The following is a 17,356-nucleotide window of genomic DNA, read 5'->3' as shown; positions in this document are numbered from 1 at the left end:
CTTCCATGTACAGCGGTGATCAGAATGGGGAAGTGGTCCGAACCCCAAGTGTCCGGAGTTGTGTCCCATTATTAGGAGCACTGTTCTGTGGTGAGGGAGAGATCGATGGCTGAGTTCACCCCTCGGCGGACATAGGTGGGTCCTCCGCTTTTCAAGATCACCAGTCCGGCTCTGCTGATGGCGTCGCGGAGGCTTCGGCCTCGGCTGGAGCAGCGGCGACTGCAATGTCCACTGCAATGGCATTAAGCATTCTGTCTATATTTATTTGCCCCCTCTTGCATTATTCTGGATTTCTCCTAATGCGTAGCTCATGTGTGTGCGTTTTCTTTTGCTAGTTGTAATGTTGTTTTGCTTTGTATCTTATGTTTGTCTACTTCTGCTCCACAACAATGCCTTAGGGCGTAGGTAGGCATGTAAAAAAAGCCTGTGCTTAGGCACACGCTCGCTGCGCAATGTGACAGAAGCGGCGATCATATCAAAGAACTGGCTGGATTCCCTGACTGATTTTACTTGTTTGATTTGTGTTTAACTTCTACTGATAATTCACTTCTGGTGGGTTTAGTGTAAGCGCTAATGTCTTGCTTCCCTGTAATAAAAGAAAAAAAATACTGCGGCTTGTGACTTAATGCTGGGGAAACTACCTTCGGTCCCCAACATCTGGCACATAATTCAAATGTTCTTTTTGTTAACTGTGCGCTGCTAGGTAAGACATTAGCAGTACCCAGCAGCCACGGTTAGCAAAATCCCGGAGGGTTCGCAAGGAAGGCTTCGCTTTAAAACTGTAGCCGACAGCTTGGAAACGTAGGTAACATTTGTTTTTCTCCCGAAACCACCATGTGTGGTTTTGTTCGCTACAGTATGTAGCTAGCCATTTCATCTGTCGTTGTGAGGCATATTAAAAACGCGGGTGTGTGCCTTGTTTGAAGTGATCAACATCAACAGGCAGAGGAAGAGGAAGAAGAAGTGGAGGACCAGAGATGGCTGCCGTTCCGACGGAAAAAGCGACTGTTTCTCAAGGGCAGAATATACACGACGGAGTCTCTCGGCGGCCACGTTCCTCAAGCAAGCGATGCGGCTGTTGGTGAGGCTCACGATTCCAGACTATAAGCATACGCATTATGTGAAATCAGCGTCTTGTAGCTGAAAGCTTCCCGCCCCCGCTGTCTCTCACAGTTGACGTATTCGGCCCCTAGTTGTGTGCAGGCTTGTTTTCGTGATTCAACGAGGGGCTTGGGACGACGGCATCTGCAGAGTACGGCGGGCTTTACTACGGGTGATCGCGAGGTTTCGTGCTTTTATCTAGCAGCTAGGCACCGTGTTTGACGGATGGCGGTACGGGTCTGTGCGCTCTGGCTCTGACGGGACGAGGGAAACATGGCGTGCAAGGTGAAACATGTTAACTCGCGCTCTCACCGTAATCTTGTCTCTGAAAAAGAATGTGAAAAAGGATGACCAGCTTAGCTGTGCATGTGTACCCCTTAACGGCGAACTTCACCTCCGCCGCGGGTCGGCCCGGCATTTCACTATCTTCGGGATTGGCGCACGTATATATGGGTAGTACTTAAACGGACTGGCAACTGGCCGTAATGTGAGACGTTGATGTAAATAAACGACCATGAGTTATAGCGATCCATTCCAGCACCCTGTTCGCGATTTAAGCAAGAATTGTACCTAAAATTTGGCAAAAAAAGTCACCAAAACCAGTAAGCGGCGAGACCTGGTGGTGAAATCTTGATAGTTCGGATGTATTGTATGAGATTACTGTACGTAAGTCGACTGCTATTAGGTGCAGTATAATTATTCCTTAAAACACCAGTTCGTATATTAATAGACACTCGCGCATCATTCTATGCTTCGGCTACGGCGACACGCTGAACTCCTTGTCACGCGTAAAGGCGCGTTTCGCTTTCGATCCGATTGGTTTCATTTGGAGTGCTTAAATACCAAAGCACTTGGACAGGAAACCACCAAAACATGTAGGAATCGCCGCAGAAATTATTTAAGAATTCGGAAAACAAAAACAGCAGGAACGCGGACCTGATAAACAAAATCATACTTTGTTACAGCACGGCCGCACTTGTCGTTTGCCTGCCACTAATGCCGGCGTATAATCGCTATCGCGCTCGCCTATCGCCGTTTTCACTATGCTTCCAGTGGACGACTGCATCCCCACTGCAGATAAAAAAAAATTTGATAAAAAATGTTACACGGCGTTTTCCGCGTTAGCACCTCACGATTATACACTCGCACCGATAAACTTTCCTTCGTAGTAAAAAAAAAATGGGTACCATGAAAATTCACAGCCAGCCCCTTTAACGCCTGCTTTACCTCTGCCGCGGATCAGCCCGCTATTCCACTATATTCGGGCCCACGTATGAAAAAAAATGGCTGTGGCTTAGCTAAGGTTAAGCCCAGGATGCGAAGCATACTAGCCTTTATTTTAACGCGACAGCGTTAAGGAGCTCGTGTCGCAGAAAAGCCGGTGTCGTCGGCGTCGGCTCAGGCGTGCGGCGCTTGCTCAGGTGCACATTTCGCTGTCGTGCCGAACGCTGCGTTGCTCGACACTCACCGCGTCCGACGCGGGGCGCGTAGTCGCTGCGCCGTAGCAAAGCCACCTAGAAAATCAGTCTCTGTAGCACGCCGCAACCTTCGCTTCTCATTCCAACGAGCAGCTTTGTCTCCAGGAGGCATCTCACCTCGTGAGTGTCTAGCAGAGGCAAGCGCAGCTGCTTATATACCGCCGCGACGCCGCGAGCGATGGCGCGAGTTGGAGCCCCGTTTCTCCTCTGTCGTAACGTCATGGTGTCACGTGGTCAGCCTTGAAGGCGACGCCGCGAGCGACGGCGCGAGTTGGAGCTCCGTTTCTCCTCTGTCGTGACGTCACGGTGTCACGTGGTATTGAAGGCGACACCGCCGCGCCTGAGGAGCTGGGTTAAGCTCTAGTAATATCCTTCGCATAAAATGTTGAAAACGTATGACAAACTCATGAAAAATCGGACGCGATGTACCAGATCCTAGCCATAGACAGCTGCGTTGTAAAAACCAGAATTCCTTGCCTGTCTTTGATGTCCGCTGCTTTTGAGTCGCCTTTTTTCTGGGCGTTCCAAGCTCGCTATCTTCGCACCGTGCCAGGAGTGCTTTGGGCCGGCTACTTTCATTGTGTCCGTAGCCGAGTCGTGCGAATCTTTGCAAAAGTAACAGTATCACAGAAGGTGATCGCTCGAGGCTATGACCACTGAATAAAAAGTTACCGTGACGTTTCACTTCATGAACGCGGGTAACGCGCAAGCGTATGGACGCTGCCAACATGGATTGCGGCGTCGAAGCACAAACGGAAAGGGCGCGAATGCGGTCGATCTCGACGGTGGGACGCCTGTGGCGTGCCACAGGGAACGCGCATACCGCTACACATGCAAAGAAGAGACGCCCCGAAAATGCACAATGAGCACCGCGGCGTCGAAGCAGACATGGAAAGGATGCGAACGCGGTAATTCTCTTTTCCACCTCCAGGCGGATTCTTCCTCCGGCGGTCGCCTCCCTCGCGGAGACAAACATAATTTCGCCGATTTAACAGACGGGGTGGTCTACGCGCGCGGTTAAAACTACTGCAAAAGCCGCCCACTGGGACTTGCGTAAGCATTCTTACCAGTCGCTAATCTTGCACACATACGTCTCTGACGCAAGTGAACGCGTCTTGGCGACGTTTGATTGGATTCTTATTATGTCTTATTTTTTGTTAGTTTCTTTGTTTTAAGAGACTGCAAAGCATACTCCCGTACTATCCAACAAGTTCCATAGTCTGTCTTGCCTTTCTTGTGATGAAGGTCAGATGCCGTGACGCAGGTCGGGTGCACGAGACTAATAAACACTCGCATCACTCTCTCTCTCCACACACACACGCACACACACACACACACACACACACACACACACACACACACACACACACACACACACACACACACACACACACACACACACACACATATATATATATATATATATATATATTGTAGCGAAGAAGACTGGCGTGCCCTATGGACGCACTATCATCATCGGCCCGCCGACGAAGAGGGGCACGCGCTCTCGGTGTCTGACGCTCGACTGAGACGGGCGCATTTCTTAGTGCTCAATAAACCGCTTTACATAGTTGGTGGAGCTGTGGTGGGTAGTACTTCCCCAACCACCCTGAAACTACGTAATCGGACACTGCCGGCCATCATGCCTGACGACGCGAGCCAAATACCTCCGGCATCGCCAACATTGATTTGCCCTGGCTCAGTGCGTTCACGTGATCCTCCCATCTTCAGCGGTTCCGACGAATACGACGTAGAAGATTGGCTCTGGATATATGAGCGGGTGAGTGCCCACAATAAATGAGACGATGCTGCGAAGCTCAGTTACGCGAACTTCTATCTCACGGGTGTCGATAGCGTGTGGTACCACAATCACGAATCCGACCTCAGCAGCTGGCCAGATTTCAAGGCGCGCATTACGCAAGTCTTCGGTCGCCTTGAGGTGCGGAAGCTCCGTGACGAAGAGCGCTTGCGCAACCTTTCCCAGTAACCCGGTGAAAACTTCACCAAGTACATAGAAGACGTTGTGGACCTTTGCAAGCTCGTCGATCCATCGATGACTGAGTCTGACAAGATCCGTCACGTAATGAAGGGCATCGAAGACGACGCATTCCAAATGCTCCTCTCGAAAAGCCCGCGGACCGTGGTCGAAGTCACTGAACTTTGTCAAAGCTACGACGAACTCAGGAGGCAACGTCTACTCACTCGACATTCATCGATCCCCGATACTTCCATAGTAAGTTTAGCCGCTGTGACTAACAACGACCATCTCCTCGGCGAAATCAAGGAATTTTTACGCCCTGAAGTCGCATGCCAGCTATCTCTACTCAACGACGTCCCAGGGCCTACGCCGTCCATGGCTCCTACGTTGCGTCAGATGCTCCAGGAACAAGTGTCCGAAGCTATTCAATCCCCTCATGCAGTGCCACCATTGCCTGTACCTCTAAGCTACGCCGAGGTTGCAGCACGACCACCTCCATAGACTTTTTCAGCACCACCGTTTGCTGCACCGCCACGTCCAATCCCTCCAGTGTACACCACCAGATCACCAGCTGGCACGAGACCCTGGCGTATACCCGACAATAGCCCCGTGTGCTTCTTCTGCGGAATCCCTGGTCACGTGGTATGGCACTGTCGCCGTCGCTTATGGCTTCAAGCTAATGACCAACCTGTCCGCTCCTGCGTTTCGCCAGATTTCGTCCTTCTCGCCACCAAATGACTCGCACTTGCCGTCTACGAGCAACGTCATTCTTTCTGCCCGTGATCGTCGCTCGCCTTCTCCTCGTCGCTGCTCACTTTCCCCCATGCGGCGGCATCCGGCCCCATCGAAGCAGGAAAACTAGCTACCGCAGTTCAAGAGGCGAGAACTGCTGCGTTCCAGTCGAACCACACAAGGCCTCGCTCTCTTCGGATGAACGTAATCGAAGTATCTGTGCAAGGAGTCGTCACACTGGCGTTAGTCAACTCAGGCGCCGCCGTTTCGGTAGTTACGAAAGAACCTTGCCGCAAGCTTCGAAAAGTAATGACGCCCTTATCTGCGCTGTCACTCAAGACAGCAAGTTCCCAGTGCATTGCCTCTGTTGCCGCATGTACCGCATGTTACCGCATGTGCCGCATATATATATATATATATATATATATATATATATATATATATATATATATATATATATATATATATATGTATTGCCACCTGCAGTAATGGGGACAGTGCAAAAGAAGAGGGAGGAAGGCCAAGAAGGAAGAAGTGCGCTGTTGAGCCAGATAACGTTCATATCTTGGAGTCGTTGGCCAGGTCGGGGTGGTGACTAGGAAGCGGAAAAGCCCAGCAACCCGAGACGTCGGTATGGGCACTGGCGGCACAAATGATCTGCCTCCCCGCAGTGGAAGCACAGAGGACAGCGGTCCGGTGTGCGTCAAACATCCGACGTGCGTCATGCGTCGATCGTCTGCGCAATGCACTGGCTGCTCCGGCTGAAGCATCACATGAGGAGCGCCAGGCGGAAACGCTGGAGGCGTGCGTCGTTCTGCGATGTATTGCACCGGTTGGGCTGGTGAAAGTCCAACCGGCTGAGCGGCGTGAACAAACAGCGGGGGTGACGAAGCAGGGAGTCTCAGGGCTTCTGCGTAGGTCGCACGGCGGTGTTCAGTCGGTGCAGGCGCAGTGTTAGCAAGAGGAAAGCTGGAGCGGAGCGCTTGGTGTATTTCATCTTTTATAACATTGGCAATGGAGCTCACCGTAGCTTGTGACGCGCCGTAAATCTTTTGCATCTCTTCCCGCACAACGGTGCGGATGAGTTCTTGGAGGTTGTGATTGTTGCTTCCGGTAAATGTGAAAATAACTGAAGTGGATGTTGCGTTTACTTGAGCTCGTAGAAGTTCGATCGCTGATGAAGCATCTTCTCCATACTTACAGCCTGAGACAAAAATTCGGCGACAGTCTTCGGAGGGCTCCGCACAAGACCATCGAAGAGCTGCTCCTTCACTCGTCGTATCGGGTGACGGAACTTCTTGTCCGCGGTCATTCCAGTGTCTGCTTGTCTGAAGAGGCGCGTCACGTTTTCGACGAATGCGGTGACACTCTCATTGGGAAGCTGGATCGCTCGTTCTGCTCGTTCGCGGCGATCAGCACTGGTGTAGGTGTTTAGTAGCTGACGGCGGAACTCATGCCACGACATCAGTTGCTCCTCACGGTTTTGGAACCACATACGCGAACCGTCCTCCTAGCAAACAGAGACATTGTACTCGGCCATACAATTTTCGACGTCTTCGAATACGTCGCCATGGAACGACTTTGGAACCCGTGGGTTCCGAAGTGTCTACCGGGTCGGTCATCGCGCTATCCATACCAGTTCAGGTGGTTGGAATCGCTGTGTTGTCTTCTGGAAGCAGTTCCCTGACCAGCGGTTGGCCCGATGGACGGGTCTTTCTATTGGCACTGGGCTGGTGGTTCCACTCCTAGGAGTATGCGGCATGAGTGAGAAATACCCAGCATCTCCACCAGTTTGTCACGTGTCTCCAAAGAGGACTGGATACGTTCAATGGGGACAGCTGGCTTCTGAAAAACAAAGGCGGTGGGACCGGGCTATTGAGCTGGCGGGGTTAATACGCGCACTTCTTACATCTTGGCCTTCCTCCCTCTTCTTTTGCACTGTCCCCACTACTGCAGGTGGCAATATGCAACGTATGCAATCCCATATGATGGTAGGACCACCTGTCTACATATGGAGCGCATCCTACACCACGTTAGTTACAGCCGGACGGATGGACTTCCGGTGAAAGTAGCCTTAGACTTTCTAGCTACTTTCTTTGAACATATCCTTATGCATTAAAACTTGCCTATTGCTCTCCTCAAGGTACGCCACCGTGGCTGAAGCCCGTTTGTCTCCGAAATCTGTTGCGTGTTCTTCCTTGTGGTGCACCGACTTCTCATGTCGGCTCGAGCTTCACTTCAACCGCTTCTCTGAGGGCGCGGGAAACGATTGATTTTGTATAAGGTACAAATCCACCTAGCTCTTAGCGCACTGGTCCGGAGGCTTTCTGCCAACTATTGCAGAGAGTTGCAGTAGTGTTGCACCTAACTTTCTACTGTGTTTGTTGATTTATTTATTTATTTTGTTCAAATATTCTCAAGACCGTCAGACATTAGAGATAGCAGGGTTTGCGTGAGGGCTAGTTGGTATTATATTGCAAGGATGTTGACTTACAGTGTGTACATAGACAAAGGGACCGAAAGAATGACGCAGACAAGCGCTGACTTCCAAATGAACTTTTATGTTCAATAACAAGCATATATAACCAACTTGTTTTCGAGGAGGCGTTTTTTCTCTTGGTGACTTGGCTATATATGCTTGTTATTCCAAATAAAGCTTCAGCTGGAAGTCAGCGCTTGTCGTCGTCTCAAGATTACAGCTGCTGTCTACGGTCATAGAGTGTGATGTGTTGAGGCTTCCTGAGCGCGCTGCCACTACGCTTGTTAATTTATACCCGTGTCACACGGGCGTTTGGAAGGCCTTCCAACCGATAGCCAGTTGAGTCAAAGGTCAAGTTCGAGCTGCTACACGGGCGGTTTCGAAGGCCGCCGAGTCAATAGTCTATCGAGTCAACGGAGCACCTTACAACTCTATCGATTCGGTCTATCATACAGCGATACTTGACGCTTTGGAAACTCTTGGTCTTGGAGGACGGCTCTACGCATGGATTGCAGACTATCTTCAAGGACGCCAACTTTTCATGTGTACCCCGGATGGCCCCACAGCGCTTCATGCCGTCGAGAAGGGAGTGCCACAAGGAGCTGTGTTAAGCCCGGTATTATTTAATTTAGTCCTCATCCATCTGAAAAGAAACCTGCCCCCTGGCGTCAAAATCACACTGTATGCGGACGACATCTGCATTTGGAGTGCGGCGCGTTCCCGCAGTACCACCCAACAACGCCTCCAGAGAGCACTAGCAAATAGATCGGCCTACCTAAATCCAAGGGGTCTGAAATTGTCCCCCGACAAAAGCGTTGCCATGGCTTTCACACGGAGGTGTATGGAAAAATACCCACTAGTGTTGGGTGGTCGCGCCCTTACATACGTCAAGACGCAAAGGTTTCTTGGAGTGACGATCGATAGGAACCTCACATGGTCGCCCCAAGTGAAAAAATTGAGTGAGAAGATTTCCTCGGCGTCGCACGTATTCCGATTTTCAGCCGGATCACAGTGGGGCAGCAACTGTCGATCAATGGTGCTCCTCCATAAGGCCTACGTCGACGGAACACTACGATATTACCTCCCGATCCTGCACAAAGTGTCTCCCACAAGCAAGAGAAAACTCGAGGCAGCACGAAACAACTGCCTTCACGTATGTCTTGGCCTTCCGAAGGGGTCGTCCCGCTCAGGGACTGTAGCAGAAGCCGGATGCCTGCCTCTGGAAGTGCTCTGTTCGCAGGAGACACTTCGGATACACCTCCGCCACGTCATTCATACGAAGACTCACTTTTTAAAGGATATTTCCAGAACCTGTGCTACATCTAGCTTTGGGCTGGCCGTCGGAAGCATATCTATTTCGATTCCTGCTCAGGCGTCACAAATTATGCCGCGAAACATTTCACCATGGACACTGTCCCCACTGGAAATCGTGCCATACATACCTGGAATCAGAGCGAAAAAGAAAATGCCTCAAGCAGCGACTTATCAGATAGCTTTAGAATATATGCACAAAGAATACGCAGCCGCAACGCACATTTTCACAGATGGCTCTACAACCCCACATCGTTCATCATGCGGACTTTTTGTTCCCTCTACAGGGCAACGATTCTCGTTTCGTCTTGAGCGAGCGACATCATCTACTTCAGCGGAGCTATATGGCATTAAGGAGGCCCTTGTGTATGTACTTCGACAGCAGCCGCCAAAGACATGGGTGATTTTCACAGACTCAAAAGCAGCCCTACAAAGTATGTGGAACAGGCACAAGCGTTGCAATAATCAACCAGCAGCATTTGACATTGCATATCTTCACCACAGGGCTAAGATTGCTGGGCATTGCATAAAGTTTCAGTGGATACCTGGCCATGCCGGCATTTCGGGAAATGAAAGAGCGGACGAAGCTGCCAGAAATGGACTCCAATACCGCAAATTCAGAAGAACATATTTTACAAAAGCCGACGCTTCAACCATGGCAAAAAAATATGCCTATCAAGAAAAAGACCGCATCTTGAATCTGCCGCTTCACCAAGACAACTTCCTACGTTACATTGACCCAGAAATGAGACCGAAAATTCCACGACCACTTCCTCGACACTTAGAGACATTGTACCATCGTCTTCGACTGAACGTGGCATACACGAACAATTATCTGTACCGCATAGGACTTACCACTAGCCCATACTGTGATAACTGTCGCAACTTAGAGACAATTGAGCACGTATTACTAGAATGCCCCGCGTACCGCGACGAGAGACAATTTTTTGAGCACCAAATGGACATGATTTGCCCCGAACCGTTAACGTTACCGACCATCTTAGGTCCAATGCCCGGCCCTTCAAAACAGCGACGGGTTTTGGATTTATTGTTCAAATACCTGACAGAAATTGGTCAAATAGGAAAGCTTTAAGAATTGCATCCTTCCTATACAAAAGCCCAAATTTACCCGCCATGCCACCTGTAAAAATTAGTATCAGGTCCAGTCGGACATTTCATATTTATTTTTATCCTTTTTTTCTCCCACTAATATCTGGAATCTTTTAATCCCATTCCCCATCCCTATACAGAGTAGCATGCCAGCGGTTATATACGCGCCGGCAAAATTCTCTGTTTTTCTAATAAAGAGCCCTCTCTCTCTCTCTCTCTATCGAAATCTCGATGGTCTTTGGGCAACGGAAGCGGAAACAGCGCGAACATGCCCTCTCGTTCACAGTGTGCTCGTACTCACTGTTAGAAAGAACAAATCAAACCAAAATGGTCTAAAAATACTATATATGAGCGTTATTAATTATTCAATAAGGTATTTTTGCCACTTGATGTGTGCAAACTGCACATACTCTCGACAACAGCGACGTGCTAGTGTTCATTGCTTCCTCCATGTTGTCTAGTACACTCTCCCTTTACTCCATGTGTTGCCGGCTGCTGTCATACCGCCGCCATAGCGCTTTTAAGTGGTTTTAATGTTGCTTTACTTTTCGTGACATGAAAACGAAAATAAAGATCCGCAGCGCCACATAATTTTGTGAGAAACGCCTGAACCACTCAACGGCCTTTCAAAGCTGCCGTGTAGCAGCGCGACAACTCCTTTGAGTCGATAGAGTTGTGGCGTTTCGAAGGCCGTCGACTGGAAGGCCTTCCAAATGTGCCCGTGTGACACAGGTATTAGTTCGTAAGCGATTGTTGCTACGTTTATACGACCGATAAAGCTACTATCCTTACTCCGTATAGCAGTCTATTAATTTGCTATCGCAATCGATGCTTCGCCTCTAAGACAAAACTGCGACTTTATTTGTTTTGTTTGCTTTTACAGGTAAAACTGTTTCAAAAAGCATTAGGACGCTTCTTTAGCGTTAATACTACGCATTGATAGTGTTCTCGCCATTCTTATATAGTTCGATACCATTCGACTGATTTAATTTTGTTGTTTCAGGGTAGTAGCTGCTTTGCTGAGCGGCTGCCTCATCACTGCCTTGGCCGTCTTTGTGCTCGTACCAATGGTTTCAAGACCTGGCACTAGAGCACCAAGAGGCTGCCTCATCGCGAGGACGCCGAACGGTTACGCCCAGGGAAGCCTGCTTCAGTTCAAAATCAACGGCACATCGTACAGCTCCGTCGCCTTCCACGGCATCCCGTTCGGCGCCCCGACGACCGGAGACGCGCGGTTCGCTGAGCCCCGATGCGCCCAGCCCTGGCACGACCTGTTCAACGCCACGTACAAGCGACCCCCCTGCGCCCAGTCGGACACGCATTTTAGTCGCAATTACGTCATCGACGCCTCGAACACCACCGAAGACTGCCTGCACATCAACGTCTGGGTGCCCGGCAAATGCGTGACCGAGCTGTTGGGCCGCGAAAACCAGCGCGCCGTCGTCTTCTGGCTCTTCGGTGGCTCCTTCGTGAGCGGAGGCAACAGCTACGACTTCTACGACGGCCGCTTCGTGGCAGGCTTGGGAGACGTGCTCGTCGTCACGCCTAACTACCGGGTGACGACCTTCGGCTTCCTCAACTCGGGAACGGGCCGTGAAGTTGCGGGCAACATGGGGCTGTACGACCAGCTTCTGGCGCTCCGCTGGCTTCGCGACAACGTCCACCGGTTCGGCGGTGACAGCGACCGCATACTAATCGCCGGTCAGAGCGCCGGCGCCATCGCGTCCTCCATGCTCATGGCGAGCCCGATAATGTCGCAGTACGGCCCGTACCGCAGGGCGTTTCTCATGAGCGGCTCGGCGCACGTTCCGCTGCCCCGGAACGAGGGACCCGACGCGCGACGGAGCTTCTCGCGCCTGGCCGCCAACGCCGGCTGCGAGTTGGCGCGCGTCGCCGACACTGTGCACTGCCTCCGAAACCGGAGCGCGCCGGATATCTTGGAGGCCACCAAGGGTGTTTCCCTGTTTCTCATGCCATCCTACGAGGCGCCCCTGTTTCCTGGCAATATATACTCTCTCGAGCGGCGGTTCGTAGCGGCCCGAGCGCGGGACACACTGATCTCCAACGCCGCGAAGGAAGGGCAGGCCTTCTTTGAAATGCTCATGCCGCACATAGCAGGTACGCAAAAAAAGATCACGGCGCAAGAGCTGAAACAAACTTTTCCCTATTTGTTCGGGGACCTGTCGGACTTTGACGTGAAGTTCGTCATTTCTTTCCTGAACAGCAGCTACGACCTTGAAGCCCCCAACCACCGCGGTTGGATACGGGTTATCGGTGATGCCATGTTCCGTTGCCCCGTTGCTTCCTTCGGGAAAAGCTTGGCCACCCTGGGAAAGAATGTGTACTACTTGCAGTACACGCCCAGACCTTCTTTTTCCGTTTTTTCCGGAGAAGGGGCGACGCACGGAGACGATGTGCCAATGCTGTTTGGGCTCCCGTACATGTACCCGAACTTGGCTACTGACGAAGACAGGGCGATGTCCTACCGCATGATCACGATGGTGTCCAGCTTCGCAAAAGACGGGTGAGTGGTTTGGGAAACGAAGTTTGCTGCAAATGAATCTGGGGTTCCTTTACCAACTGGTTCGTTGGGTTTAACGTCCGCAACCCACACGTCGCGGGAGGAAGGTTCGGGGTCAGTGCTTCGAGCTCTTTAACGTCCATCCAAAGCTAGACGCACTCATTTCTTTGCATTCCGCTTGGCTCGCGTTGGAATACGGCCGTCACAGCCGGAAATTAAGCAAGCGACCTCCTGTTCAGAGGCACAGCCATTTACCCCTTTGTTTCTTTCTTTGTTTTTATAACATTGTAATAATCCTTACGTATATGTAACCTGAAGTGTACTATTTCTGTGAGTTTCTCTTGTTATTCATATTATTAGTGTTGTAAAATTGTGCATTGAACCTGTTTTATGTATTTCCATTTACATGTTTTCATGTTCTTACCATTCGGTATATAAACCATGAAATGTATGTATAATCATATGCCCACCTGCTATGGTCTCGATATGAGACTGGCAGTATTGTAAATAAATAAAAATAAATAAATAAATAACCTTCGATGACCGCGTTGTAGGTACACGTGCGACCCGACACGCGATGTTCAGACTTCATTAAGGTTTCGATCGTTAATGCTTGCTGACTTGCTTGTAATATCAGCGCACGAGAGTTTTGGGAAAGTACTCCGCACGTTCCGTTCCGCAGTTGAACAGTGGCCACTGTTCGTGGCTGTGCGCCTAACAGTGGCTCTTCGTGGCTACTGTGGCTGTGCGCACGAGGTCGCGGGTTGGAGTCTCGGCTTTCAACTCTGAGCAAGGTTGGCCCACTATGCGAAATATTGAACCATAAGGAACGTGCTTACAGTTCTGGCGGTTCCCTTTTGTAACACGAGGATCTGGTCCTCAGTGCATACATATTTTTACACCCATGAAAGGTCTTTATTCAGAGGCCAGGTATAGATAGCCCCGACGGTCTCAATCAGGCGAGTGCCTATTGAGCTTCAGGTAGCCAGCACAATGTCGTTGTCTGCTGTCTTGGATGCGCCACATAAACGCACATGGGTTTAACAATATATATATATATATATATATATATATATATATATATATATATATATATATTGTTTATGGGGCGCATCCAAGACAGAAGACAACGACGTTGTGCTGGCTACCTGAAGGTATATATATATATATATATATATATATATATATATATATATATATATATATATATATATATATATATATATATATATATACACACCGGGACAGTCTCAGCTGAAACCGATTCGGCGCAAATCACAGAGTTCGTCAGCGTCTCTTTCTTTCACTTCGAAAAGTGGCAGAATGGGTAGTCTACAGTACAATATGCACATTCATATACAGTGAGCGCTAGGGCTAGGTGCACGTGTTGGAACCCCTGACGGCCGAAATTTGTCCGAAGCCATCCGCCACGGCATTTCCCGCAACCCGGGCGTTGAAAGTCAGTTTCTAAGGACTTGTATATGAACTCTACAGAGCATATCTGTGTTGCTTACTTCATTGTGTCCGGGAAAACTGAGCCCCTGGGTTGGACGACGCCTGCTTACACGTCACGTTCATTTCTGGTCGCTCTTTTTTGAACCACCCTGGCAGCTCCTCCGCCATTGTTCTCAAACACCAAAACTAATCCTTACACATTTTCACCCATTTATTCGAATGAAATTCCTAGCACGCTCCAACCCGGTTTGCAGCGATCTGGAGCCCTCTCCACATGGGAGCGAGGAAAACCGCGCCCAAGCTGAACCTTCTACTAGCCGCTTCTGGTGCAATCTGCATAGTCGCGTGATCGAGTTTCGGGCGGATCGCGGTGATCTCGTTCGCACTCCCAGGTTTCGAGTGGGAGAGCGGCGCCCTGACGGGACCAGCCGAATGGGAACCGCACTGCGAGAGCTCTCTATAGCGCTAGAAAGCGGCCTTACAAATGTGCCATTAATATTCTTGCCCCGGGGAGTAAAAGGCACTTAGACTCTTTCGAATAAAATAAAGATTTCGTTGGATGTGCCCTTCTTCAAACGAAAGCGCTAAGGAGGGCTTTCCCTTATTCCACTGTTGTTAACGAAGACCATTGGTTTCCTTTGGGGATTTCCACAGGAAAATACAAAATTAGGCGCCATAAAAGACAGCCAACGGGAAGAAAGAAACACGACAGAGCGCTAACTTCATACACAGAGAAATATATCGGAAGCGATACAGGGTTCCTTGATCTTTAGCACGCCTGTTTAACCCTTCATGTAATGACCGACGTATCATTCTTCCTACGTTAGGTTTGATGCCTCAAGATTTCGATTTAGGCGTCCAAACCTAACGCGTAGCCTACAGTAGCGTTTTTGATAACGTGGACTGAGTTTTGATTAGTAGATAGTTCAACAAAGCAGGAAATTGCTATTCTAAGCATATAGGCTTTTAATGGCACAACATTTCATTGCTTCCTTGCACAAATGGTGTCTCCTTAGCCAGAATAAAGGTGAAGTACTTGTTCAATGTTTCCTTGACGTGTAACGGCATTCCGGCATTAGAGTGTCGAAGAATGTGTTCGTGCAATCAAGGCAGCGCATTCGTTACGTCGACTCGGCGATATGTTCACGCTTCGGGATCAGTAAGTGCAGGTTCACAGTTGGCGCTCTGCCTAACTTCTCTCTCGTGCGTTACCTTTTATTGCGAGTAATTTTGTATCGGTGCATTGTTGATCACACTGGCTTCTATAGGGTCCCTTTTATTTAGGCCGACAATGTTAACGGTGGTGATTGTGGCCCGCAGGTCTCTCCCAAGCCTGGCGGGCGGCAAGCCCTGGCCGCTGTTCTCGAAGGCTTCCAACTACTCGTTCGTCGACCTCGCACACTCCGGGTTCACGCTTAATGGCACCGTTCCCGACTGTCCCTTGGATGAGACCCTCGGGATGCTCTTGAACCCGGACACGTCGGGCCGGCGAGCGATCGACAGTGCTTGGACGACCGAAGTCGTCCGCTTGGCACTGGACATGCTCGCCGCGATACCGGCACGAGCTCGTGAGATCGCCGCCACCACTCATGCCCATGCTTACAAAGGCCAATGAATATGTCATACGCTCGAACCCTCCAGTGTTCACTGTGCGCCTTTCGGGGTGTTAAAAAGGTATCAGCTTGCAACACGTTGTGCGTCGTTCATGAATTGCCCATCTGAGGAGCGTTTGTTTTCATTACAGCGGTTTCACCAAGATAAATTGCAAAGAATAAGGGCAACACTGGACTTTAGTCTACCAAGGGAACAGGCTGGTTTCAGGAAGGGACACTTTACAATGGATCACGTCCATGTCATCGATCAGGTAATCGAGAAATCTATAGAGTACAATCACCCTCTCTATATAGCTTTCACGAATTAAGAAAAGGCATTTGATTCAGGAGAGATAGTAGCAGTCATAGAGGCATTACTGTAATGAAGGAGTACAGGACGCTTACGCGAATATATTGGAAGATATCTACATAGATTCTACAGCTACCTTAATTTTCCACAAGTAGGAAGATACGTATAAAGGCGTCAGACACGGAGACACACCTCTCCAATGCTATTCACTGCGTGTTTGGAAGAAGTATTCATGTTATTAAACTGGGAAAACTTAGGAGTGAGAATTAACGGCGAATATCTCAGCAACCTTCTATTTGCAGATGACATATTGCCCTGTTCAGCAACACAGGGGACGAGTTACAACGAATCATTGAGGACCTTAACACAGAGAAAGAGTGGGGTTGAAGATTAATATGCAGAAGACAAAGATAATGATCAATAGCCGGGAAAGGGAACAATAGTTCAATATGGCCAGCCAGCCTCTAGAGTCTGTGAAGGAGTAGGTTTACCTAGGTCAATTACTCGCAGGGCACCCTGATCATGAGAAGGAAGTTCGCAGAATAATAAACATGGGTTGAAGCGCCTACGGCAGATATTGTCAGCTCCTTGCTGGAAGCTTACCATTATTACTGAAAAGTAAGGTGTACAATCAGTGCATTTTACGAGTGCTGACATATGGGGCAGAGACTTGGAGACTGAAAAGAAGCTTGAAAAGAAGCTAAGGACCGCGCAAAGAGCGACGGCATGAAGAACGTTAGGCGTAACGTTAAAAGACAGGAAAGGAGCGGTGTGGATCAGAGAGCAGACGGGGATAGCCGACATTCTCATTGACACTAAGAGAAAAAAATGGAGCTGGGAAGGACATGTGTTGCGTAGGTTATACAACCGGTGGGCCATTATGGTTACAGAATGGGTGCCAAGAGAAGGGAAGCTCAATCGAGGACGGCAGAAGACTAGGTGGGGTGATGAAATTAAGAAATTCGCAGGTGCCAGTTGGATTCGGTTGGCGCAGGACAAGGGTAATTGGAAATCGCAGGGAGAGGCCTTTGTCCTGCAGTGGAAATAAAATAGGCTGATGATGATGACGACTATGACAAACCCATTAAACAAGGCACTGAACGACCCATTTACACGCGTTTTCTTTTGTATCTTGTAGAACTATTCACATTTGCACAAAGCAATAAAGTGGGCCACCTGAGCGAAATTAGTCGTAAATGTAGAATTTAGAGGCAGCAGACGGAGGAATACCGCGCAGGAAGTTATCTGATCTTGCATTTGAGTGCAGGGGTATACCGACGTTGAGGGGG

General features: G+C 49.6%; 1 protein-coding gene and 1 long non-coding RNA gene across 2 annotated transcripts in view; both read left to right on the top strand.

Annotated features, from left to right (window-relative positions):
• The first annotated feature begins 953 nt into the window (after positions 1-953).
• LOC135897480 (acetylcholinesterase-1-like) lies at positions 954-15,889 on the top strand. The gene is made up of 3 exons (XM_065426104.2): positions 954-1,081; positions 11,193-12,713; positions 15,486-15,889. Exons 1-3 carry the CDS (start codon positions 978-980, stop codon positions 15,778-15,780), a joined length of 1,920 nt encoding a protein of 639 aa, XP_065282176.2. The 5' UTR covers positions 954-977; the 3' UTR covers positions 15,781-15,889.
• A 35-nt stretch (positions 15,890-15,924) lies between these two features.
• The window catches only part of LOC139049614 (uncharacterized), a 28,283-nt gene continuing 26,851 nt past the window's right edge, over positions 15,925-17,356 (top strand). Inside the window, exon 1 of the long non-coding RNA XR_011508424.1 lies at positions 15,925-16,029. This is a non-coding gene — a long non-coding RNA (uncharacterized lncRNA). The remainder of the gene's footprint in view (positions 16,030-17,356) is intronic.

The sequence above is a fragment of the Dermacentor albipictus genome, chromosome 9 (genome assembly GCF_038994185.2).
Source record: "Dermacentor albipictus isolate Rhodes 1998 colony chromosome 9, USDA_Dalb.pri_finalv2, whole genome shotgun sequence".
NCBI classification, from domain to species: domain Eukaryota; kingdom Metazoa; phylum Arthropoda; class Arachnida; order Ixodida; family Ixodidae; genus Dermacentor; species Dermacentor albipictus.
The sequence above is the reverse complement of the archived record's forward strand: the minus strand, read 5'-3'. Positions and strand labels throughout refer to the sequence as shown.

Bases quoted from the DNA above. Each gene is read 5' to 3' on its own strand.
- LOC135897480 (XM_065426104.2), top strand. From the start codon at position 978: ATGGCTGCCGTTCCGACGGAAAAAGCGACTGTTTCTCAAGGGCAGAAT. The intron at 1,082-11,192 runs GTGAGGCTCACG...TTGTTGTTTCAG, and splicing joins AGCAAGCGATGCGGCTGTTG to GGTAGTAGCTGCTTTGCTGA. The intron at 12,714-15,485 runs GTGAGTGGTTTG...TGTGGCCCGCAG, and splicing joins TCCAGCTTCGCAAAAGACGG to GTCTCTCCCAAGCCTGGCGG.